This window comes from Xiphophorus maculatus, chromosome 24, assembly GCF_002775205.1.
Source record: "Xiphophorus maculatus strain JP 163 A chromosome 24, X_maculatus-5.0-male, whole genome shotgun sequence".
Classification (NCBI taxonomy): domain Eukaryota; kingdom Metazoa; phylum Chordata; class Actinopteri; order Cyprinodontiformes; family Poeciliidae; genus Xiphophorus; species Xiphophorus maculatus.
Window position 1 is genome coordinate 5,705,769 of NC_036466.1, and position 26,654 is coordinate 5,732,422.

The following is a 26,654-nucleotide window of genomic DNA, read 5'->3' on the forward strand; positions in this document are numbered from 1 at the left end:
TTTGGTGAGCCAAATCATAAAATTCAGTTTATTGACACAGGTTACAGGTCAAATCTTAAAGTAGTGACAAAAACACAAAATCAGGATGTTTTTGTTCCCATTTTTTGCAACCAATAATTGCATGCATTTCAATGATTTATATGTTGATCAAAGTAAGGAATTGTCACTGTTCAGAAAATATTGATAAAACGATCCTTCCCTTGTAATGCATATTTTTTTGTATGCTTTGTTGATGTTTTTCAACGTTAATAGCTTGCTACAGTCATCCCTTGACTGAGGGAGTGTTGTTTCTGGTTTTGTCCAGCAGATGGCAGTATTACCAAAATAAATGCAGCTGCAGAAATGCGCTGTATACTCAGTGTGTGCAGGGTGATAATTTTACAGAAGAAATAACATGTCTTCTTAGCAGACAGATTGGCATGTGTCATGCTTTATGCACTGATAAATTTCAACCATGCTTTAAATCCTAATAATTGTTAGTTGCGGTCCTGGTTATTAGCATGGGTAATTGTCGCAATTGTAGCATCATCCATTGTTCAGTTATCAATTGCTCATTCTTTTTGGAGGATTTAAAGCAAATATATAATTACAAATAATACTGCTCTCTATGTCTGTAGAGTCAGGTCATTATAATATGACTTGTTTTTTATGGCATCTGAACTCAAAATCTCCCCTGTCAGGTGGTGAGTCCAAGGAGCCAATCCCCAGGTGATCACTGGCAAGATCCCCAACAAAGACAAGCCAGGCAAGGTACGCCAATACAGCCCTGTACATAAGTCACAAGAACAGAAAATTGTTTTTGTAATACTCAATTTACACATGCATTATTTATGTTTTAAAACATGTAACAATTTAGTTACCAACAGTTGAGATTAATTAAGTGTTTTGTTCCTGTTACAATACTTTCAGTACAATTTACTTTGTGTGCTAGCAGTGTTAGTACACAAAAGTGGAAACGAACGTTACCAGTATCCCGTTTACACAGAACACTTGGGTGTTGCAGGTTTTTAATTACTTACAGGTAGCTCAGATGCTAACATAAACAAGGCTAACTTTCAGCAAAGCTCCATTTTTGGCTGCTTGTTTATTCTATCCAGGAAACAAAAAATATATTGAAACTTTAGGCATTGTTTAGTTAAAGTGAACACATCTGTTTTAGAACTGAAAAGGTCTGTTTTTTGATGGGAGTGATTATCACTGGCTTGTGCTTAATTTTGCAGATCTTCACCACTGCACATTAAGAGGCTGTTTGCATTTTGAAAATGCTTCATGTTTGTCAACAAACTTCTTTACTCCACAGAAACAACACTTGAGCTAGATGTTATAAGTACTTTAATAACGTATTGTACGTGAACAGTAGCATTGTTGGTGCATTTAGATTTTGAGGAGACTCTCGGGTGGACCCAGAACTCTCAACTGGGACCATTTCCCTTTTGAACTCCTTCGTACACCGGGAGAGGGATGTTTGTGCTTTCCTCTTGAACTTGTGATCTCTGCAATCTGGGTAGTAGATGAGTGGACAAAATATATATTGACAGATGTATTATGTCATTTTCATCTTTCAGGATGACGGTGTGAGGACAGTGTTGTAGGCTTTATGTTTTAAGAAAAAGTTGGTTAAAGTTGGGACTTAATCTTTAACAATCTGTTTGAAACGAGACCTTAAAACTTTAGAAAGTCCAGCAGGAAGCTCTTCCATTACTCAAACGTCTAAATTTTTGAGTGGCACTTATCTCCAGTTGCTTTTTTAGTAAAGTACCTTGCTGCATACACTCACCTGAACAAAACTGCAGTCACATATCACAGGTTTCAAGCTGTATTTTCACTTTGCTTTAAATAGCTACCTCTGTTTTCATGAAGGACCACATAGAAACCCCCCTGTTACTCAACACTGCACGAATCCATTTAGGAAGACCCAAAGATGTAAACATGCTGGTCCAGTGGCACAGATAACAAAACTAAGTGCAAACTTTATTTTTGGCTTGTACCGGTGAAGCATGTGATGTACAGCGTCCCAGAGGCAACACGTGTTATGTTAGCGGCTGGGCACTTCATATCATCCACTGAACAAGTGAAAAGGAGCCAATTTATCTCTCAGACTTATGTCAGCACATGTCCAGTCTTGCTTTGATCAGACTAATCTAACTAATGTGTGTGGTGGATTTTGGGACTTAAAACTGGAAGGATTAAGTTGCTCTTTCTGGAGCAGGTCAGAAAGAGCAACTTAGACCAATAATTAGGTCTTACTGACCTAATTTGTTGCTGGCAAAAATAATGATGGATGGAAACTTGTTTTGTATTGAAACTGTTGAATTGTTAGGTTTGTGTTACCGTAAGTTTAGGAATGATTAAGTAAGCAAAGATTTTCATGCTATTGCAAACAAACAATAAAAGAAGCCATCTTTTACACTCCCTTCTCCAGTAAGAAACTTAAATATAGAAATTAATAGGTGTACATACTTTAGTCTGTTTGGGCAAGCTGGTGGATTTGCAGGCATTTTAAATGGTCAGACAGTAGTGTGTCGCTGCTTGGTGGACTGTGAGCTAAAAACACTGCAGAGCTGTCTGTTTGAAGCCGTTATGTGGGAATTGTTTGGGGAGGAAGGGATAGTCAGTGGTGTAACTGTACAAAAAATGTGGCATAATCTGACTAGTGATATCCATGGAGTTATTGAAATGATCTAAAAGTTCAGTTGAAGTAATGTCCAGACCAAGGAGGAGTTCATTTAACCATGTTGTCTGGTAAAGTCTGAGCCTACCAAGTGTAGGTCTTTAGGCAGGAACTGGTTGGTACCATTGTGATTAAATGGCTGAACTGTCAGTGAAATATAAACAGGATTAAAATGGGTGTAGTGACCATGAAGACTTTTGACAAGAATTTCCCCATGTTTTTTTTTCCGCTTTCAAAGCTTTCACAACTCTAAAACTTTTGTTTTCAGTTCCAGTGGGAACTGAAAACATTTTTGAGAAATATACAAAGTCTAGAGATATGATTTTTCCTTTAAAGAGATTTTTAAGGGATCATGATGAAGCAATTTTCTCTTTGGCCTCCACAGTATTTCCTGGACAACATCTTGTTGGTGTTTTTTCATCTGACTTAAACAGTCATCCCACTAATTCAAACTATTTCCCAATCATCTTCTGCAGAAAGCATTCTCATTTAAGGCGTCCATTGTGTGTATGTTCACGTTCCTCATGTTTGGATAAAGACTTCAAGAGGAACCACTCAACTAGTTCTGTCTACTTTTATAATTCATCACTTCAGCACTTCTTACCTGCTTCTGGAAAGCGTAGCAACACAGTCAATATGCAGCACTAGACAAAAAAAAAGCCTAACAAACTAAAGCTCCATGTCTACCTGCATTTCTCGTCTCTTACATGTAGCATTAAATATTTAAGACATCATCTAATGGAAAAGAAGGAAGACAGATCACTAAATTTGAGTAGTTTGTTTCTTTTATGTTCATCCACACATTTCTTACTTTTCACCTTTCCCCTCTGGAGACTATTTGCTCTCCTGCCTGCCTAAGCTGGTCCGCTGGATTTTATGATTCAGATTAAAGTGACCTTGAGCTGACCTATAAGGGTCACTCTCTAGACAATATGCTGCTTTTAAAACCAGTACGCACTCTTAAAACTGTGTTCGTTCCATTTTACTTTTACATATTATGACTAAGATCATCGTTTATACTTTACTCTGCACAAATTATGTCTCTCAGAGCTGTTAAGAAAATCAAAATTTGGAAATATTTCCCAGTTTTATGTGGTGATACCAATGATATAGCTGTTTTAAAAGCCTCATGGCGTTATTGCGGTATAACGCTATGGCCCATGTTTTTGAAATGGGCCATTATTGACAGTTGCCCAGGGTGGCATTAGAAGGGGGGAGCACACAAAATAACACCTGTCTGTCTAAGAGATATGACAGTTTTCTGTATCGCACAAATAATACAAAATACTGGCATCATAATTCATTTATTCACCTGGATTTTTTTTTCACAGTATACATAATACAAAAATATAGAGTACCAAAAGTTTACAGTGTCCAAAAAAGGCAGTGTTCAGTCAAATTCACATCAAGCAAGTTTTTTTTAGGGCAAGAAAATTACTTTTAGGGCTCTTTGAGCAAAGTGTGAGGACGATACTGAATTAAGTGTTCAACAGTTCTCTATCCAAATTGGGTGTTTTCTGCTTCTTTTCTCAACACTTGCAAAAGTATTCACTCCTCTTGAACCTTTTTCACATTTATGAGGTTGTAACCACAAACTCCAGTTTACACAATAGACCGATACAAAGTAGTGTTCACTTGGGAAGTGAAAAGGATATATGTGGTTTCCAATGTTTTTATACATAAAAAACTTTAAAGTGTACCATGTATGTATGGTATTTATGCCTAACACGATAGAGATATGGTGCTTTACCTTAACTGGCAGCTTAAGGAGATTTTTAGTGACTACAGGGTGAAAACCTTTGCATGGCTCTATCTCTGAGAGGGTGTCTCATTATAGTCAGATTTCTGATTCAGACATACACAGTAATATAAACATGGCACAGAAATAAACAAAACAAACACAATTTCTTTTTCTCATTTTGATTTAGATAAAGGACACAAAAATTAAAAAAAAATTCAGTTAAGGGCAGGTATAGTACATGTAGGGGTTTTGCTACGTCAGCAAGAAGTGAACAGAATTTGTCACCAACTCAATTGTACTATGTTTTTTGCTATTTTACAATATGATGTAATTTCTAACATATTCGGAAAAGATATCTGTCAAAGAAACATTGTCATTTGGCACCAGATACAGAGAAAAATGTGTAATTTCAGCTAAAAGTGTGGAAATGTTCAGTCCAGAATATCTCTGGTGTTATTAATGACGTCTTTGCTTAATGAGTGCTAACGCAGAAATCCTAGGATAAATTCATACTTTATGAAAATTATATGATAATAATACAGAATGTTACAACCTTGAGTAAGGCACATTGCACTGAAACCATTTTTACCTCCTTTCAAATGTCTTCTGTTTATACTTTAAACCTTCCAGCACTTTAACCTTTTGTGGCAAATCTGCTACTAATGCCTGTTGATGCATATTCTCAACATACCAAGGATCATATTTTGCATCTTTCTAATTAAACCTAGAATGCTATTTGTAGTAGCTCTACTGTATTACTTTTCTTATGCTGTAATTTTGGCCTTACTGTACCATCTCTGGTTTTTATATTTACATTTAATTTTTTTAACCTTAGTCTGAATGTGCATGGGTCTATTTACCTTTAATTTGATGGTGGCACGCCTCAATTTCACTTTTATGGGAAATTAAAGAATTTTTCTATTATATTCTGTTTGATATAAAGTTTAAGCATTTTGCAGCAATTGAGTGGTCAGTATAGTTAGCAAATAATTTTTTTAATTTGCTAACTAAGGACTTGAAAATGTTTTTATTGTCTAAAAACAACAACAAAATGAAGCATTAAAGCAAGTTTCACTGAAAAAGCAAGAAAAGAGAAAATCTGAATGCGGCAAATACTTTTTCAGAACACTGTATCGAAAGGATGTAAAACTTTTGTTTAAATTAACATATGTTTGTGGTTGTTTCTCATTAATCGAACAATGAATGATCTCTAAGAAATAGCTTCAAATGTTTGAACATTATGCCCAAAAATGTATTAAGAGGCAGTACATAAAAACAATATTTACGCACAACAGATTAACTTGATTGCTTTTTTATTTATGACTTGATTATATTATTGATTTGTATCTACTCAGTTTGAGAAACAAAAGGTGAATTGTTTGTAATTTAAGAAAACGTGTGATTCATATTAAAAAAACAAAAAAAAAATCTTGAATGTGTCTAAATTTTGCTTTATCATCAGAGATATTGCTCGGAACCACAGATGGGGAAACGTCCTTAACCAAATAAATATTCTATATACAGTACAGTATCATTCAGAAGTTTATATGTACATTTACTGTAATAAATGTCAATAACTTGGGGTTTATGCAGATTTATTTGACCCGTTGTTTCGTAAATAAGTATAAAACCTGCAACTGCAACAGTATTTAAAATCTTTTCAATTTGCTATAGATTTTACCATTAACATTTGGTCTTCTTGAACAAGCTGCAGACAAACCACTACTGCTTTTGCTTTTAGCGTGTAAGTTGGATTCTCTGTGGATTAAAAGCACAATAAATTCAAACCTTACTCAGGATGTTTGTTGTATAACCCCTGTATTCTGGAAGGACATGTCAAATCCATTTTTAAAACCTTGAATCAAAGAAGTATGTAAACTTCTGACCAGGACTGGAAATACCTCAGATATAACTTGATTGAATTTTATGTTCACTTCCCCGAATATTCAACCACTGAACACCTGGGAGATAATTTATACATTCTGCTGATAAAAACAACATTTAAGTTTTCTATTTCGTCTTCTTTTCATTGCAGTTTTGACACAAAAATTAAAGCAAGTGAGCCACAGATCTGCACGTCAAAGCAGAAATCCATTCAGAGAGTCTGTGGCTCAGCAGGGTGTAAGAAATCCTGATGGTTCCTATTAAGATGTAGTCAATCCCCTTGTGTGGAGAGTTGAAACCGCTCTCTCACTCCGACAGAACATCAGTGCAGAACGTCAGAAGCCATTTTTAGTTTTCAGAGAGTTCATAAAACAACACATCCGGCTTGTGGAGTTCAAGGCTAGAGCATTTTTGTTTTGATTCCCCTGAGCCTCTGGCAATGACCTCTGGGTGGCTCATGGGTCAACCTGACCAAAGGCAGCTCTTTGTTTATGATTGACTTGGTGTCTGAGACCAGAGGAAGGTCTTCTTCTTCTTCTTCTTCTTCTTCTTTCTATGGGTGGATCTCTATGAATTTGGATATCAAAACCTTTGCTTCAGGAATTCCATTCAAAAAGTGAAAGTCATATTTTATATAGACTTATTATGCGCTGAATGTTTTTGAGAGTAGATTTCTGTTATTTGTGATGACTGTGGTTTACAGCTGATGAAAAACCAAAAAAAAAATTCTATTGAAGAGTATTTAAGATGGGGTTTTTTTGTTTTGTTTTTTTAAATACAAAAATGTCACCCAACTGAGAAGTATTCCCACATACTATTTGGTCAGGGCTCCTTTTGCATGAATTACTACATCAGTGCAATTTAGGCTGCTGAGGTGTCCAGGAAGCCCAGACTGCTTTGATAGAACTCACAATGTTCTCATGACTGCCATTTATTATGCCTTTTTTTTTAGTTGAACGTTTTCCTTCCACTCAACTTTCCAATAATATGTGGTGAAATATATAGTGAATAGGCAGCCAGATTTCCCTTGTTTCATAGGAATTATTTCATATCCTTATGAAATAATTATTTTTATTGGTCTAACGTAACAATCAAGTTTTCCGAAACTTTTGGATATTCTTTACATCTAGTATTATCAAATTTAAAAGAAAGAAATATTATCGTGCCTGTAGTGCCTCAAGATATCCACTTTTTGAATTGAATTTCTGAAATAAATAACATTTATTTTCAATGTTGTTCTTTATAATTCATAATAGTAGATTTTTCTGAAAACTGTTTGGATATTTGTCCTTAATTAGAATATTTCTGGTGACTGGGGAGAAACTGCACCTTGAATAAAAAAATTCCAATGGCCAGAAAAATGTTTTTAACTTTCAGGAAGGTTTTCCGGTTATGTTGGCATAGAAACGGCTCCTCTCAGCTGTGCATGTAGGACCTGCAGGGCGAGTCGGGGTGGAAGTCGTACTTGCTCACACAGGGAGGGTAGTAGGTGGCGGTGAACATGTTGCTGGACGCCATCGGGGAGGAGAAGTGGTTGCACGTATCGTCGTTCACATGGAGGTTGTTCTTGTTTAGCGTCTGCAGCATAAAGAGAGCATTTAAAAAACTTTCTCTAAATTAATATATAGTATACAGTGATGTGAAAAGTTGTGTGCCCTCTCATAGATTTGTGTTCTTGCTTTTTAGTCACAATTGAATGTTTCAATTGTAATATTAAAAGGGTAATCTCAGGAAAGCTACATAACTCAGTCTGGCCTGATGTGGAAATATTTTCTCCTCCTTGTTGAATCGTGAATTAACTGTAAGTAGCCACTTTGGTTCAATTTAACCAACCACACGCTTACCTGATTACCTGCAGGTTAGAGAAATCACTTGAGTAGAAACACTTTGACACCATGAAGTAGGCTAAAGGATCTACGACATGAACACATTAAAACTGAATCTAAAGAAATTCAAGAACAGTAATGGACATTTGTCAGACCCTTTTAGGGCTTTGTGTGCGAAATCGACGGAAAATTCCTGAAGCAATCCCAAGTTTGCTTGAGTTACCAGTCAAAGCCAGGACCTAAATCCAATTGATAAGATGATCTTTGATATGTTTAAAAATGCTCTAATGTAGCTAAATTATAATTCTGCAACAAATAGTGGGCTAAGCATCATCCATTGATGTAAGACTCACTGCAAGTTGTAACAAACACGTGATGGCAAATGTTGGTTGGTTTGGACAGCTTTTATTATTGTTCAAAAACTACTTTTTCCATTCACTAAGGCGATTTTTCTTAATTTGACAAAAAGTGACAAAAGCTCCAAAGCAGAACAAATCTGTAAGTGAGGGAAGTGCTAATCACAACACAGCAGCGGGCCCACCTTGAACTCCATGGGTATGTACTTCTCGTTCTTTGGCGCGACATTGCCCTGCTTGTTGTACGTCAGGTGGTTGGGTGTGCTGGGGTGGATAACGGCGGACTCTGCCGACGGCCGGTTCAGGTGGTGGCAGTATGAGTACGCCAACCCTGAGAGGAGAGCTGCAGCAAAGAAGCTGGCTAGGCCCACTGCCACCAACTGGAACAATGTGAAATCTGGAAATAAAAAGTGTAGCCCAGTGTGGGTGAAATCTCATGTCTCGTTTCAAAGCTATTTAGATAATATATAAATTAGGACGTGTAAAAATGTGGAATGACATAAGAAGTAAGTACTGAAGACATGGAAGCAAAGAAGTTGCCAAAATATCTAGAAGGCTAAGAAAATGAATTAAATCTATTTGTATTTAAATAGCGATACAGCCACTGTTTTCAGGGAATAGCATAATAAGTAACTTATGGTGGGCAAAAGCAAACAAGTCTCTCTGGACATAACTTCGAAACGTCTACGTTTTCCTGTCAGCATCGTTTGTGGCCATAATCCAGAAGTACAAATAACACAATTTCACCTTAAAACTACCATGACTGCATGATTTCTGACCAAGGAGTCTAAGATACTTTACTAGAAAAATCTGAGCAATTCATGCAGTTAGTTTCTCCATACAGAAAGCAACTTTTCTACTAAGTATTGAAGAAATCTCAGTAGGCCTGTTAAATTTTTATTTCCTGTCTCATTTCATTGTATCACAGAATTTATTTTTTTTTAAATTATTTTTTTACAGACATCTGGTTCAAATTATATGTCAAATATATTTAGAAATACATGACCTGAGAAAAATATGTTCGCTGCTTATTTTTCCCCAACATACATTTTTCTAATGTAACAACCGACTTACTTCCACAGCTCTGGTTCTCCTGCCCGGGTAAAATCACTGAAAACAGACAGAGTTAAAGGAAGAACACTGGTCACATTGATTGGGTCTCTGCAGAAATTTGGCATCTTTCTAAAGCAGTGTACTGGTAGAAATGCCTGCGTACCTGGTACCTCATGCGGCTGACATGGCCTGGACTGAGTGAGGTTTCCCTGGCAGAGGCTGGCCTCAGCCTCCTGCTCCTCCCGACAGCGTCGGCTGCGATGCTGCACACCCTCGTCGTCGCACTCGCCCCAGTCCGTCCATTCACCCCAGCCTGCAGAGCAGTGTAAAGAAACAATTTTTAAAAATCCCTTTTTTGCACAAAATACAGTGCTAGACCTGTTTTTCCCCTCTGTGTGTTTGTCCAGGCTCACACACCCAAATTATTTTCCTTCTCACTGCAAATATTGATCTGTTTGTGGTGAATTTCCCAGCAATGTTCATTCAAGCACCGTTTTTATATCCTTTGATGACATGTTGAAAAATGTGAAAAACCTTAGGTTATTTAAGGTCATATTAATTCCTCAAAGGCAGTTCCAGTTTTAATTGAATGAAAAGATAAATGTAGGTATTCATAGGGAAGAACTAGTGTGTAAATAATTTAAGAAATCATAAACTGACAAAACATAGATGATAAATTACTTGCTTTTATTTGATCTGGCAATAAAGATGAATTTTAAATAATATATGTGCAGTTTCACTGAAGAACTTAATCGATTTGAAAGAAATGAATTTGCAAAAGTTTTTTAAAGCATTCACAGCCTTTCAGTTGACTCTTATCCCTTTATCCTCTTCACATTCTGTCATGTAAAAACAAACTTCAGTGTATCTTATCTGAAAAGAGTCGTGTGCATTTGTTTTCAACCTCTTTGATTTAAATGTTGTCGAACCGCGTTCTTCTTGAATTCCGGCTGCAGGATCATTGAGGTACATCTTTTGCATTGCATATGCAGTGGATACCTTCACAGGGGTGTATGTTACAGAGGGCCTCCTCTGTATGCAGGCCAATGCAGATGTCCCCTCCGTTTGCAGGGGCCGGGCTGCTGCACGTCCGAGTTCGCTGATAGTGGCCGCCTCCACAGCTGGAGGAACACTGGGTCCAGGCAGACCAGCATGACCAGGCTCCACTCACTGCAAAGCATGCATATGAAGAAGTGGGGCTGCAGCTAACGATCGTTTTAGGAATCGAATATTCCATCGAATCGGATCAAGAAAACTCTGCAAATTTCTCATTCAACCACTTTTCCTTTTTTCATATAATATTAAAAACACTTTCTGTTGTTAAATAAGAAAGTAAACATTTTATTGCCTAAAATTCAATAATATAGCATTCCTTTAGTGAATTTGAACTTGAGGCATTTTGGCTAAAACAGATTTATAGACAAAAATGTTTTTTATCTTAAATGGCTTAATTACTGCTGAGAATGTTTTTTTCAGCAAATGACCTTTTTAATGGTCCAGTTAACAATTAATAAATTACTAAAAAAAGAAATTACTAAATATTATTTCAATAATTGATTCATCATGATTACTCTGCTCACTATGGCAAACTAGTGAACAGTGACTGAACTGCGGTGTTACCTGGGCAGGGGTGAGCGTTACAGTCCTGATACTCCACTGGAGATCCAGCACAAGCCGCCAGGTTGGTCCTTCCTTCTGACGTGGAGCAGCTACGTTTTCTGGTCCGAAAACCTCTGGAACACTGCTGGGAGCAGCTGGACCACGTTTCCCATGGTCCCCATCGGGCACCTTGGGGCTGGGACGTAGTTCTGCCACTAGTCCGCACCAGCTCTTCAACCAGAGCTACAAATCCGGGGAAAGTACTTTTACTTACAGTCAATTGAATTCCTAAGCTCTAAATGCAAAAAAACAAGTTCAATTCTTGTTATGAGCAGCGTCCAAACGTCATACGAGTTCAGAGAATCCAAGTGGTCCATGAGTTCAAATAAAGGGCCAGTATTTTCCCTGGCAGAGTCAGCAGACAGTGTTATGAAACATTAATTAATGAGGCGCGATATGGGTCAAACTGAAAGCACGAACAGGCACCCACAATCACAAATTATTTACATATGAATCTGAAGCGTTCAGGGTTTCAAATTTGAATTCACTTCTTTACTGCAGCCAAAGTAAGAAGAAAAACTGAGGAAGCAATGTAAAAATGAACAAAGAGAAGGAAATAAAGGAAAAGGGAATCATTTTCCAAAGATTCCCTTGGAAAAGGGAAAAGTCTCGATATACAAATATGTCTCCATAATTGTTTTTTTCTATACTTTTCCAGACCTGGAAAATCCAGGTTTTTCCACAAAAAGTGTCCAAGTGTCGGATAGAAACAACCCCAACAAGTAAACTGGCATCTGGATACGCCATCATTAAGGGACATAAAGGCCATGAGCTCACAGTCAGTACCAAATGTGTTTTACAGCTTCATCAGCATCGATTTGCTGTCGTGTCCAGTACTCACTGTCAGTCTGGCAAGCTCCGGAGCCGTCGTTTGGGCAGAAGCGGGTCTCCAGCTTCTTCTTGCCCAGCTGGAGCTGCTGGAGGTCATGAAGTGGCGCCCGGCAGGTGTACCTGAATCTCTGCTCCTGGCGGGACCCTTCGTGGCTGACGTTGACCGGCATCCAGGGTGTCCAGGGGGTGTTGCGGCGCACCTCAGGGCAGCTCTCCAGGTTGCAGACTTTATACTCCTGGAAATCAGTATAAAGGAATCTCAAAAGTATTTAGTTACACTTCACACTCCCTACACAAAGCTAACATAAAAGAAACAGCATTTTTTCAAAAGATTTTTTAAGTAATCTGTATTTTCTACAGATTTCTTCCCACAAACATCTGATTTTATTCAAAGCACGCCTGTACCATTGCACATCCAGGGCAGGTGTTCCCATTCTCACAGGATCTAGTCCTGGACTGGACCCCTCCACCGCATTCAGCGCTGCAATGAGCCCAGGGACCCCAGGCTGTCCACAACACAGGCAGGGGACACAGCTTTTTCTCATTGCACAGCCTGCAAAAAAAAAAAAAATCACAAAAACGAGCGGTTTCTTCACTGTCAGTGCTGACACATTTGTAGCAGCCGCAGCAGGGCGTGTTCCTCACCTCTCCTCCCGACCCTGGCCGACACATATTCGACCCCCGTGGCGAGGCGAGGGGTTGTTGCAGGACCGCTGCCTCACCTCAAATCCAATGCCGCAGCTGCTGCTACACTGACCCCAAGAGGACCAGGGAGTCCAGCCACCGTTTCTAGGTGAAGATTGGGATAATGTAAGCATTTTCGGATTTATTGGAGTTGATCTTGTGATCAATTTTTTTTTAATCCTGAAGTTGTTTTAATGGATATTTAGAGATTAGTGTTGAAATCCTGAAGATCTTCATGAAAATCACCTTTACCTGGAGCAGTTCGCCACTTGGATGGTTGGACCTTTGCATTCAACCCCTCCACATCTGGCCACCGGTCCATCACACGAGCGGGACCGACACTTGCAGCTGCTGAAAGTGCCCTCGCCATCGTCATGGTTACAAGGCTGCCACATTGCCCAGGGACCAAACCCACCATCCTGTGTCAAGTTCCTCACCTCCAAGGGAGTCACATGAGTTTTAGTCGCTATCATCCAGGAATGTACTGGGTTACTATAATATCTAGAACTTGTTCTTACTGGGCATTCGGTGATGTTTTGGATCCAATGGTTCATGTTAGAGCTTCCCTCAATGGTGGTGCATAGTTTCTGCTCCAGATCCCATCCGCAGTAAGGATCCCGAGCCTCCAAACAGCTCCTAATGCAGACAGAAGCCTCATCTTTGTTTTGTGGTTTGCACAAACATTCTCTTTAAATCTGAGAACTTAAGCGATTAAATTCTGGTGTAAATGGATATCTCAGTACACCGTTACACAATGCAGATAGTCCTACGATGGATTTGTTTAGCTCAAAGCATGTTGATGAAGGTGGTCTAGCCCCAAATCTAATTGAAATGTTATTGTCAGTCAGTTTACAGATGTCTTCAGCTGGTAACACTTTTCCACTTTTCCAAGGTACTCTACAACCTGGTAATGCAGAGTCTCATTTAGAAGGCAGGTGCTCAGCTTCGTACCGTTCGGTTTGATAACTTGAACAGCGTTCCAACGGGATCTTCACCAGTCTGTCATCGAGTCCCACGAACAGCGACCTGTCCTTCTGCAGGATTTTCAGACTCTTTATTGTTCCCCTTTGCCCCTCTGGGAGGATCCGGAGCTCTTCAAGGTAGCAACCATGAAGGCTTTTGTTGGTTGTGGCCAGAGCCTTCAGGATGCTGCCATACTCTGATTGGATCAGGCCACATGAAATTTAAAGTGAGAAACGTAGCTAGAGAATTATCACATTTATTTTACTGAGGAATAAATCTCCCTTTGTCACCTGTGCCAATGTACATGACGTGGTAGAGAGCGCTCTGGCCTTGCACGATGTCCACCACCAGCTTGGAGAAGCGGACATTGTCCTGGGTAAGAAAGGGGTCAGTGGTAATTGGCTGGACGACGTCGCTCATGAGGAAGAGCCGCTGTGCATCCTGAAGACTACGCTCTGTTAGGTTCCCACCGGGGCCGTCTTCCTCCAGTGTGCCGCACTGAAGACCAATAGTATGCAAACAGGTCAAAGAACACTTTCTCCTTCCACTCAACCTTACCATTGGTAAGATTAAGTTTTTACTTTTGTGCTACAAAAATAATAACTTAAAATATTTCACTCCATGTGTAATGAGTCTATATAATATTTGGTCTTCACTTTCTGGAATGGATATTGGACATTTTCAGAATATGAACATTTTTAAGCTGTACTTGTAAATACAAGAGTTCATCATGAATTCACAACAAACATTTCTGCAAAGGTTTGTGTAAAACTAAAGACCAAAGAGATGCTTTTTTCTCTTCTGTAAAAGATGATGTTACTATCTGTATTTTAAGATTTGGGAAATTGTTACATTTCTATTTTTTGCTGAAATATTTTACTTTTATGGTTTACTGCTTCAACAATTTCAACACTTATGAAATACCAGCAACGGTAAAGCTGTTTGTCTGACCATTGACCATTGTTTTAGTTGCTCATAGCTGAGGCTTTGTATGTAGAAGCTATCTAGTTGTGATTGGTTGTTTTCTGTGACTGGTTGAATTTATCACTTTGAGAAACACTCACTGTTTTCTTTAACTGTACACCAAAAAAATTCAGCAGTTTCATCCTTGTAACCCCGTGCTTATCACAACTAATATAGTTTTGTTTTGTTTTTTCACGAGCTGAGTGCTGCTTTTTAGTCAGAAACTTATTTATGAGGATTCAGGTATTAACATGTGGATAAAATGACAGGAATTCCTAAAATTGCTTATGGGAAATAATTGGTTTTGTAGAAATGAGGAGGGCGAAGCAAACAGCTGTCGTTTGGATTCAACATGAAATAGATTATCTTTGCTTTGGGGATTATACCTGGAAATTGGGAATAGGGTTTGGAGTAGAGAGCCAGGCAGTGCGGGGGTTCTCCTGGAAGCGAAAGGGTCCATTGAAAGTCAAAGTGATGGAGCTCAGATTGAAGGCACAAACAGCCGAAGCTGATATGCTGTTTCTAAAGGAAACAGGGAAGTGTTAATTATGGTTTTATCTGAGCAGCTTGACAAGAAAGAGAAGGAAAAGAGTCAAGATGTGAATCCAAAATTCACAGACTCAAAGTAAAACATGTCAAAAAATGAATAATCCTCACACATTTGTGGTAAAGATGCCATAAATGATGTCTTGCTCCGGCAAGTGGAACGTGCTCTGCAGCTCGTTGAAGTAGAAGGGGATTTCACCTGAGCGTGAGCAGTTCAGGCGAGCCTTCATGAAGGTGGTCCAGGTGTCTTCCAACAAGAAACGTCCCCCGACATCGTTCTTACAGACCCGCGCCACCCGAGAGAACACCATCTTCCCACAGTCGTTTTCCACGGCAGTCTCTCTCAGGAAGAAGTAGGCAAACCGGCCGATTTCGTAGGCAGACACGAAATGAGGCTCTGGTGAAAAATCAAACAAATTTTGTCAAAGTTGGCAAATGAACATGGTAAGCTAATTTGGACATTACTTAGGGCACTTTCAAGAGTCATATATTAGTAGTTAGAAAGAGAGTATTGTCAACTGGGAAACATCTAAACAGGTGTGGTTCTGTTCTAACCATTGAGCCACTTGGAGTTGTACTGGGCAGTCCGAAGAGGCGGCATGTTCCCCAGGCTTCTGTAGATGACCGGGTCGCGTCCGGAGAAATCGATCACCGTGGCGGCGTACAGTTCCCCCCTCTGCGTCACCATGGCAGTGGAGTTGTGACGGGGGTCATAGGGACAGCGTGCGACACCGTTCACTGTGTCCAAAATTTGACTGATGTTGGAAATCTAACAGAACGGAATAAACATTTCTATAAATATACAAACAAAACAATCTAGAAATGAAATATAGGAAACTGTTCAGAAAAGGCCATGAGTACCAACCTGCCTAGATACGCAGACGGGTGTGAAAGCATTTGTTCCACATGTGAAGAGCATTCTCCCATTGATAAGCAAAACCCGGATGTAGTTTTGACATTCGTCCTGCATGTCATTGAAGAGTGAAAAGTTTGTAGTGTTTGAGTTTGCTTGAGTGAAAGTGATCGACTCGGCCAGATTTTGTAACATATCACCTCAGATTTCCCCTTGCTTTGACACGAGCGCTTTGTGTCTTCATCAGGAGACCATTCTGTTGCCTGAGTAAAAAAAATAAAATATGTATGAATTTTGAGTATTTATATTATAAGTACTGGTTGCAATGTATGGAGCAGTTTTTGCAGTTTAGATTTTAAACATTCAATTGCAAGACTATGAATGAGGGGTGGACAATAGAGCAGGCAAGCCTTAATTCGAGGCTTTTTTAAATTTTAAGAGTGCATTCATGTACAAAAAAAAATCCATGTTGGAATTTCTTTCTCAGATTTTCTATGAGTTTCTATAATCTATAATCTTTTCAGCCCTAATATAGATCCTCATCTTAACCCAGAGATTTCTATATTTGGTATGTCGCACGGAATAAAACCTAAAAGGTTAAAACAGAGGAATTATTCTGCACTTCCTGCTTACCTGTATGAGGGAGGTGTTGCTTAAACTCAGCCGGAAGAGGAAGTTTCTGGAAAATAAAACTTCTGATTAGAAAACAGATTGTAAACAGTGGGGAAGCTGTGTAATGGTTGTACTGACCTTGCCCCTACAATGAGCTGGTTTCTGCTCATGTCCATGGCCAGCTGGGAGAAATCCTTCACTCCTGGAAAGGAGAACTCAAACATCCTCGTCCTCAAATCTGGAAATTGGAAGACATATCTCAGACGTAAATAGTTTTTAAAGACTAACATGTTTAAGTAAAAAAGAAATGTATCAAAATATAAAAATTTGAAAGGGGTTTCGGGAGATTTTCTTTTTCAGTAGAGAAAAAAAACATTGTGGTTTTGAAGAATCTCTTAAGGGTTCACAAGAGCACAAAATAAAACAGTGTTTTAGTCATTTTAACCTATTACATGAACTTTCTGCATTCAAAAATATCTGGTGTGTGTTTCAGAGCAGATTACTGCTACTGCACTGAAAGGAATGCACACATCTCACATTTGAAACGGGTAGAAAAAGAAACTAGAGAAAAAGTTATTTCGGACACCACTGACAACTGCAATCTAAATGAATTAGTTTATTATGTATTATGTAAATAAATAAAATATTGAAATATTATCCAATTTGATTCTCAGTTTCACTTTATTCCAAAAATACAAACAGCCCCTTATTATCATTTATTAAATGCAGCTCTTGATTTCTGTGAAAGCTTTTTATGAGATCGTGTCCATCAGGCAAAGTTGTGGCCCAGCTCTGATAGTTTCCAGTTTTCAAGAGAGTTGATCGCATAATGCTTTAGTGAACTTGGCTGCGAAGCAACCAAATGCGGAGTCCAAGCACACGCTCACATTCACAACACTAATCCTGCAGCTCAGACAGAAAAGTCATTTGTTTTCCAGACACAGACTTCTTCTAAGTCCTCGGACTTTGACCTCCGCAGTGCCAACACGGTGTGAGACTTTCAGATTGTGCTGCTGTAATACATCAATGCATCAAAAAGCCTTGCAGAAAAGCGCACAATGCATTTTGTCAGCTAATCTAAGCTTGAGGACTTTTAATGAGTAAAAAGGAAGAACTTACCTTGATAGGAGACAACGGGATGCTCCTTCCTGCTGCAGTCTGCAAGACTGACGTTCTGGCGCTGGGACAAACTCACAGACCAACCAATGACCAGCATGAGTCCACAAGGGGAGAGGGCCCATACCCTCCACCCTGTCGTTACCATAGTTACAACCACATTCAGTCCCAATTCAGGTCCGCAAGAATCACCTGCCGAAGACAAAAATGAAGAATTAAAACTCTTTTGTAAAATGTAGATGGTAAAATAATATAAAAAACATCTATCATGTAGCAGCAACACAGGTTTTTTTCTGCTCCATTCGGCATTCATCTAAATCAGCCTTGAGTCCCCATGCTGCCTCTGTTTGTCTGCTCCGACAGTCCGGCCTCTCACTGTCAGCGGGACACAGTCATGGCCAATTCACCTCAAAAGGGCCAGAACCGCCAATCTCTTTAAAGCCACCTCTAAAAACCGAAGGTGCCATTTCTGACTGAGGGCCTCCTCTGAGAGATTCGTCTGGGCTCACAGCCAAACGGGGGGCATGAACTCTTATCAAAATCCATTTATGCACATCAAATCTGCTCACTGATGATGACTTAAGGTTCACAAGGGGACTGGTTTGTATCAGCCGTGCCTGTTGGGAGCCGACAAACAGCTTCAGAAGTTTTAAAGCTGCAGTAAACCAACAAGGCGGAGTATTTTATGTGGATGTTTGCTTGTGTGCTTCTGGAAGAATAGTTTAGGATGCAGAAGTTTATCCAAGGAAATCATAACAAATGTGCAACTGTGTACATATGTAGACATGATAGAAATTTCTGAAAAAAAATGCACATCTTCAACAAACAGAAATTGTAATGGCTTTAAATTGCATCATTTCACACGTAAAACACAAATAAAGCTGAAACATTTACACATAATTAAATCTGAGAAAATGCAACAAAAAACAATTGACACCAGAACAAAACGTCTGACAATTAAATATCGAATTAAAATTGATTGATTTTAAAGTTAGAAAACAGGAATAATAACTTTGAAGAAGTTTGAATTAATTTGAGTTAACATTTAATTTCCCTTTGGGACCAGTAAAGTACTGTTTCAATTTGAATTTAAATTTGACATGACGGAAGATGACCGAAAGAACGAGATCGCGGATACAAGCGGCCGAAATGGGTTTTCTCCGTAGGGTGGCTGGGCTCTCCCTTAGAGATAGGGTGAGAAGCTCAGTCATCCGGGAGGGACTCAGAGTAGAGCCGCTGCTCCTTCACATCCAGAGGAGCCAGTTGAGGCTCGGGCATCTGGTCAGGATGCCTCCTGGACGCCTCCCTGGTGAGGTGTTCCGGGCACGTCCCACCGGGAGGAGGCCCCGGGGAAGACCCAGGACACGCTGGAGAGACTATGTCTCTCGGCTGGCCTGGGAACGCCTCGGGATTCCCCCGGAAGAGCTGGAAGAAGTGGCCGGGGAGAGGGAAGTCTGGGCCTCCCTTCTGAAGCTGCTACCCCCGCGACCCGACCTCGGATAAGCGGAAGAAGATGGATGGATGGATGGATGACGGAAGACAAATTAAGCTAAGACCAGTCACAGAGGAAAACATGAGAGACCAAACAAGCACACCAAACACCCTAAACATTGAGACCAGAAGTATATTATAATGGTTCAGCGTATTGAACTGGCCTAGTTAAAGTCCAAGGATAATTCTTGAGCTACATTTTGAAGACGAATTTGCAAAATATCAATCGAAACTGGTAGACCCACCAGATAAAACACTCACAATGAAAGTTGTTTTAGCTTGAATGTAAATTCACACCACACTTTTCATATTTGTATTATAAAGAATTTTGAAAACTATGTATCCTTTTCTTTCCACTTCGCAGCTATGCACTACTTTAGATTGCATAAAATCCCAACAATATGCACTGAAGTTTGTGATTGGAAGACGGCGAAACGTGAAAAAGTTCAAGCGATACGAATAACTTCACCAGACACTGGAATCAGTTGGGTTACGTTCCCCGTTATTGAACCATCAGAATGCCATTTATTTTACAGAGACGGCAACTCTCACAGCTTGTTGCAAACTATTGTTTTGCAACAGCACAATCTTTAAAAGAGTGACACATGACTCTACATGCAGTGAATGACCTACAATCTACAGGGAATATTTCCAAACTATGAAGTTTGTCTTTTTTAACAAGAGTAGCATTTTGTTGTCGTATTTGTGTCTGCCTGATCACCAAAGACTTTTTAAACCTGTACCTAAATTTGTGGTGATGTGTGTGATATGAAAACAGCTGAAATGGCTTGCAGCATGCTGTCAGTTTTCATCTTTAGTTGGCCACCAGCCATGGGAATGAAGGCAGTGAAGATCTGTCCGTCTGTTGCTCGCTGCGAGAACTGCGTGTGTGTGGAGGCAGAGGCTTTTGAACCTGCTGGTTTTTACATTGTTGCTCAATGAAGTGGGGAGGGAAACGCAGCTTCCACCGCTGGCCTCACTTTTGTGCTGCGGCTTTGCAAATGAGACGGTGCACGGCCCAGCAACAGAGAGGCCTGATGTTCTGGGATTTGTCTGTTTGGGAACAATGCATGTGTCATACCGATTCTCCAGGGCTGCACAGAAACATACTCATACGAACAATCAGTCTGTGTCTAGTGAAAGTAAATGACGGTCGACACATTTTTCATGTAAAAATCACAGACTTTTGAGGACTCAAAGCTGTAGAAGTTTTGGTATCCATTTTAGAACGAGGCTTTGAATTTGGAGTTTGGAAAAAACTGAAATAAGGAAGGATTGAATGAAAGAGGAAATGAAGGACACAAGAAAGGAAAGAAATGGAGGAAGGGGGAAGTGACTAAGGACTTTTTTACGAACCAGAAAGAAAAGACATGCACAGGGAAGGACTGAACAAAAAATACAGAAAGAAATGATTCAAGGAAGGATGTTAAGGAAAGAAGGACAGAAAGGATAAAGGAAGGAATTAAACAATGACATGAAAAGGAAAGACAGAGGGACACAAGGTGCAAAAGAAAGGGAACAAAGAGCACAAGAAAAGAAAGACATGACGAATGAACCAAATCAAGGTAAGGAAACCATAAATTAAAATTACATGAGACTTCTGCTATCCATTCTTGCAGAAACTCTGCATTTGATGTCTGTCTTGGACAACAGCGGCTGGAGCCTCTTGGTTGTCCAGAACCCTTCTTGACTCCAACAATCACTCTCACACTTTGAAGTTCTTGGTGATCTGGAAACCTGTTCGTAATGCTAATATGTCTACCAGCAACTTTTAGGCTATTTTGAAACAAAGCGATGATAGTTACACACATATCTTTGCAGAAACCCATTGCTAACATGAGACAGCAGTTATTTCAAGCACATTTGTGCTTTTTCATTAAATGAAGTTAGGTAAAAATTCTTGTGCCGTGGGAAAAGTGGAGTTTTGTTGATGTTGTAAACTACAATCTCTCTGCACAGTCCTTTTAAAAGACTCATGGAGGACAAATCTCATCCTCAAGGAATTGAAATATCTTTATGTCAATAAATGGATTGAGGGCTCATCCTGAGTAATGTGGACATTACTCCAAACTCAGCCACAAGGCAAAGTTTTCGATTGTATGGTCAATCTGTGTTCAGTCGTTTGTGGTTATGAAGTATGGATTATGAGGTAAAGAAAATCTGATTCACATGTTGCTAACATGAGCTTCCTCCATTGGATTGGTCACAATTGCAAAAAAACAAAATTACAATAATACACAGTGTAAAACAGAACAGTTATATCACTGTCAAAAGTTGGTGCCATGACGGTCCACCCGACATGGCCCAGCTGATCAGACTGTGTTTGGAGCAAAAAACACATTTTGCTGCCAGACCTGAATCAGCCTTGAGCTATTTTGGATTGACTATGCAACCAGAATCGAGGCGAAATAGGAAGTACGGCAGGAGAAATTCAGGCTCAGCACTGTTTCCAAAACCCACCGGCCCGTCAGAGGATTTATTTATGATGCTGCCCGTGCTGGAAAAACACCACAAAGCCATACCAGCTTGTGTGGAGATTAGAAATACAGACTCTTCAATTCATGTGACTTGTTTTGTGTTTGCATTGAGGAGGGAAAAAAATCCCACAGGACCTCAAAGTAAAACATGTGACCTCCTCATACAAGAAACCATGCCAAGGTCTTAATTGAGGAACCAGTTGCTGTAAGGTATAGTAAATAACACTAGTGAAAGACAGCTCTATGTTTCGGCATCTAATACAGCTCTGTATGCCTGCTGTTTTACTCAGTCGGGACTAATCTCGCTTCTTAAATACCTGGATTTCCACGGGGAGAGATTAAAACTCAGTCACACAGAGCAAAACCCAGATTAAGCAGTAATGTTAGCACTCACTGCTTTGATAAAATCAATGCTCACCAGACCAAAACAATCGACAGTGGTAGAACTTTACACTGAGAACAAGCTTAACTGGATTGTGAAATACATACTGTTGACCAAAACTAATGTGGACCGCAGGTCATTAGGCTGAGGCCTGTTGTCCATCATCTCCTCTGATGTTAACAGTTTCCTACACCAGAAACACCTCTGCTTGCTTCCTCTTTAAACCCAATGCCTATATATGGGCAATCCCTTTGTTCTTGTACTTCACCCTAACATTTGTTACTGCCACATCATTTGGATAAGTTCTTTAAATACTCATTTCTCTTTGGAGAAAAGATTAAACCCTTTCTTCAACCGTAGAGGTTGATGTCTTTACTTTGTAAATTAAATACTTGGATCAATATTTTAACTTTAATTTGCAAAAAAGCATTGATCTGGGAGGATGTGTGTGTGCAATGTAAACCTGGTTTTGCTGAGCAATAACACAGAGTCACTCTAGAGTCTGATAAATCACAAAGAAGCTCACATCTCCAGACCTCCGGGCTTCAAAAGGACTTGTACTTTTGAAGTTTACTAAATAAGTCTCCCAGCTGTGGAAATACCGGGAAATAATACTGTCCATCCCTTTATGCTCATAACCTATTCTGTTACATCAGTAATTAAAATTTGTCTGGCCATGAAAATTTGGTGTTATTGTAAATGGCTTGTGTAATCATTTCCCTTTGCATCAAAGCAAAGACAGACTGACTTTGGTGAATTTGTATAGATTTTTTTTTTTTTGTATATTGCCAATTCTCACCAGATGGGGGGAAATTTCACATCAACAACCAACAATTTAAAGCAATTTTCTATATCTTTCTCATAGTTTACTGTACGGAAACTTGGCTGTGTGACTCCATTAGATACCATGCACCAGAAGGTGGTTGCTTAGTGTATGTTTTTTTTTTATTTGGGGTTTTCTTACGTTGGGGGGTCCATTATTTGATGCAAGTATGAAATGATTTGATGGAAGTGGCAAGGAGCAAAATGGTAAGCCAGAGGTGTGAATTGAGTGTTCATATTGATCCGGAGCGACTCGTGTTTTGGAGTCTCAGTCTCATTTACTCACAAGAACTTTCTATCAAGTACCCTTGCCTTTGTCTTCAGAAGAAACTGTAGCGGAGAACATTTCACTCTTCTCATAAGCCAAAAGGATGGCCCTCCCTCAGTGCGTCTCACTTGAATACTTTCAGCCCACTGCTTGATTCTGCTTGATTATGAATGAAGGCGGGGAGAGTAAGGCATGGATGAACCTCTTTTGTGACTAGATGACAAGCTTCAATACATCAAACAAGCACCTACTGATGCAAAGTCGGCGCTATTCTTCTTTTTTTTCTTCCTCAGGATGAATTAGGCCGCTTCCCTCATTTCTTGCAGAACCGCCATTAAAGATAATCATACATGTCGCATGATGTCCACAAAAGATGGAGCAATTTTCAAACGGACAATCGCAGGGTCTAGAAAACGAGCCTGCTGAGACGCAGGGAGAACACGCTGAGGCGTGCTTCAATCAAATCCAAATGCTTTTCATTGTGGGGATGTATGACAGGGAAATTAATTACAAGTAATTATTTGTTCATTCAGCTGCCCTGTAATTTGTTCCTTGCAAGCATTGAAAATAAAAGCTGGGGGTCCCGCATCTGACCCTCGTATATCAGACTCTTGTTGAAACCAACCGAGTACTTGGACTCAGTCCAGATATCTTGAAAGGAAACAGTGAATCAACCCACTCCTCCTTACTACCAGAAAACCTGGGATTCCTACTCCAGATTCCTCCTTAATCTGAAAAAAGATTCACACGAAACCCTAAAAGCAGATTCCTGAAATTCTTTCAAAGCAAGCAACCCCTCAACCGTGACCAGCAGTAGTATTGATCACCACTGGAGTCGTTTTGTGGAGATTTTCGACTTAGAGCAAATGGATATTGAGAGGGCACCCGAAGTCTCTCCATCAAAATATTCAGAGAGGACCATTTCCGAGGCAGTGTTCTCAGCTCCTTCCTAGTGGGGTGAATGGCCTCTCTGTGCAACCTGCCAACTTTCTGCCAATGGCTGCTCTCTTTTACAAGTGAATAGACTGAGTTTAGCCACAGTTAAAAAGACACACTAACGTGCCATGGCTGCCCCAACAATGGATGCTCGGGTTGTGTGCCAAACCTAATGATGGCGGTTTGGCCCCGGCAAGAGGAGGTAGAGAGGAGGAATCCTAAAGAGGCGCACAGCTGCACGGATCATCTCATCTCTGCTCCTGCTGCCTTATCAGTAAACTCCTTTCCTTTTGCTTTTCTGGAAGAAACGGTCCAGCCAGGACGGTTGAAGAAGTGTTTCACAACTTTGTGGGAATACATCTTGGGGAAAATCTCTATAAGTCTCGTGCATGACTCCCAGAATATCTTAAAACAACTTGTTTTAGAAAAAAAAGTTCAGAGTCTTTGCAGTAACTTTGCAATAATCAGCAATGCATATTTCATATCACTGTAGAGGGATTTTGGCAGAATTATTTATGTTCAGTCACTTTAGAGCATGAAATTAGTCTATTTTAACAGGTGTTTGTCAACAAAATTCACATATTTGTGCAGAAACTTGTTTCAAAATAATTCTTCATTGTAAGAATTTTACTTCTGTGTATTCTAAGAAAGTATTCTTGATCTGGTTTTTTACTATTCCTTTTTACGTGGCTCCTTCCATTCCTTCTGGTTGCAGCAGGTGGCTGGTTACACAGAATCGGGTTCTCCTGTTGGTTTCTTTTTTGTTTAAAGGAACAATTTTCTCTCCACTGTTGTCACATACTTGCTCAGGATGCTGCAGAGTCAGTGGTTTCCGTGGATAACTGTGTACTAGTTGACATTTAAGTGATCAGCTGGATTGGACTGAATTTTTTAATAATTTGGATTCAACTGAGCTTTATGTAATTGGATCTGATTCTCATAATATCATTGGATTGCACTGGGGTACATTTCATCTCAACCTTGAGATGGCAGTTATTTTTTTAAATTGGGGATATATGAATAATCTATACTGAAGTAATGTTGAAGAAGAGGGTTAATCTAGACATAAGTCATCAACAAAGATGCATTTTCTGTCTTTTTTTGAAAAATTAAACTATCTTGTAACAGTATCACCAGCTGGAGTTGCTCAAATGTATCCTGACCAAACACCTCACTAGTTTGTAATCACAACTGCTTCACATACCGGACTGTCGTCGCCAAACACAGAGCAGGGACCGACAACATTGAGGAGCGCCACAAAAAAAGACAGAATAATCCATTCAAAGCCACCTCACATGACCAGTGTTTGGGTCACATGATGAGACATGACAACTGAGCAAACTTTGTCCATTCAGGAGGACCACAGGAAAGCAAACAGGTGCAGGGCTGCTTCCCAACCCCAGAATGAAGAGTTGTGTTTAGTTTGGTGATTTTATCCTTCTCAGCACTATGATGTTCAGATGTTTCAGTAGATTTTCTGTTATATCCAAGTAAAGTAAACATTTAAAGATGTCCATAGAAATTAATTTTGGCCTCATCTGACCAGAGTCTATTCTACTGGTATTTTATTGATCTGTCCAGGCGTTTTGCAGCAAACATTAAACAAGTTTAGCAACCTTTTTCTTCAGAAGTGGAGTCTTGTGCAGTGAGGTCATTGCAATTGAATGCACTATGTTGAATTACATAGTGTTTTCTTTAAAACAACAATACCTTATAACCCCAGGCCTCTCTGAAATGTCTTTTTTTTTATCCTCTGCTAAAATCTTGTAGAGCGTACCTGGTCATGGCTGGTTAATAGATAAATACCTACTTTGAATACCTGTTTCATTTAACTGCCTATGAGGAGGAAAATAATTAACAAAAACATCCACCACACATCACCTGATGTCTTAACAAACAGGTATCCGTGCTGAACGCAGCACATGGAGACACCGATAAGTTGAAGGCAAAGAGCTTGCAGGAAATGCGGTCATGCACAACAAGGAGAATTACATGAACGGACAGAAAAACACAGCATTTGAACAGCCAGTTTCTCATGGACCACGTGCCTGCTTAGACACTGCATATTTATAATAAAAAAATAACAATAAAAAAAAATCCTTACTTACTTGCTCATCGTTACATCCAGAGTCTGCAGAAAAAAAGATAAGCGGTGCAGATCCCGGTGCCTCACATGGCAGGAGGGAAAGAGAGAGGTATGAAAACCACGAGGGGAAACTTGGTACACATCGACACACAGCCGCACGCTGACCAGAGAGGGAGCGGGGAGGTGGAGGAAGGTAGCAGTGTGTGTGTATGTGTGGGAGAGAGATGAAGGGGGCAACTGGGAGGACTGGGCATTTCTGTTTGTGCTCAGCAAACTGCAAAGTTCCTCCAAAAACTGAGCAACCAGGTTTAGATTTAGTTGAAGATTTTGTGTTAAAAAAAGAACTAAATTCATGAGATTTGCAGAAAACGGATTCTCATGTAAATCCATACTTTCCATATCCATACATGTATCCATACATAAGATCATTGTGT

At 39.6% G+C, this 26,654-nt stretch overlaps 1 protein-coding gene across 1 annotated transcript; it reads right to left on the reverse strand.

The window, feature by feature from the left end:
- Nucleotides 1-3,970: 3,970 nt before the first annotated feature.
- On the reverse strand, nt 3,971-26,366 carry LOC102236687 (semaphorin-5B-like). The gene is made up of 22 exons (XM_023329979.1): nt 26,243-26,366; nt 17,762-17,950; nt 16,781-16,880; nt 16,664-16,709; nt 16,231-16,293; nt 16,043-16,141; nt 15,733-15,946; nt 15,289-15,574; nt 15,018-15,153; nt 13,959-14,166; nt 13,657-13,864; nt 13,224-13,341; nt 12,958-13,142; nt 12,667-12,810; nt 12,427-12,574; nt 12,032-12,257; nt 11,152-11,373; nt 10,531-10,701; nt 9,695-9,844; nt 9,553-9,588; nt 8,664-8,875; nt 3,971-7,874 (listed from the first exon to the last, which is right to left on the reverse strand). The coding sequence occupies exons 2-22, from the start codon at nt 17,904-17,906 to the stop codon at nt 7,713-7,715; spliced, it is 3,279 nt and encodes a 1,092-aa protein (XP_023185747.1). The 5' UTR covers nt 17,907-17,950; nt 26,243-26,366; the 3' UTR covers nt 3,971-7,712.
- Between the last annotated feature and the right edge of the window lie 288 nt (nt 26,367-26,654).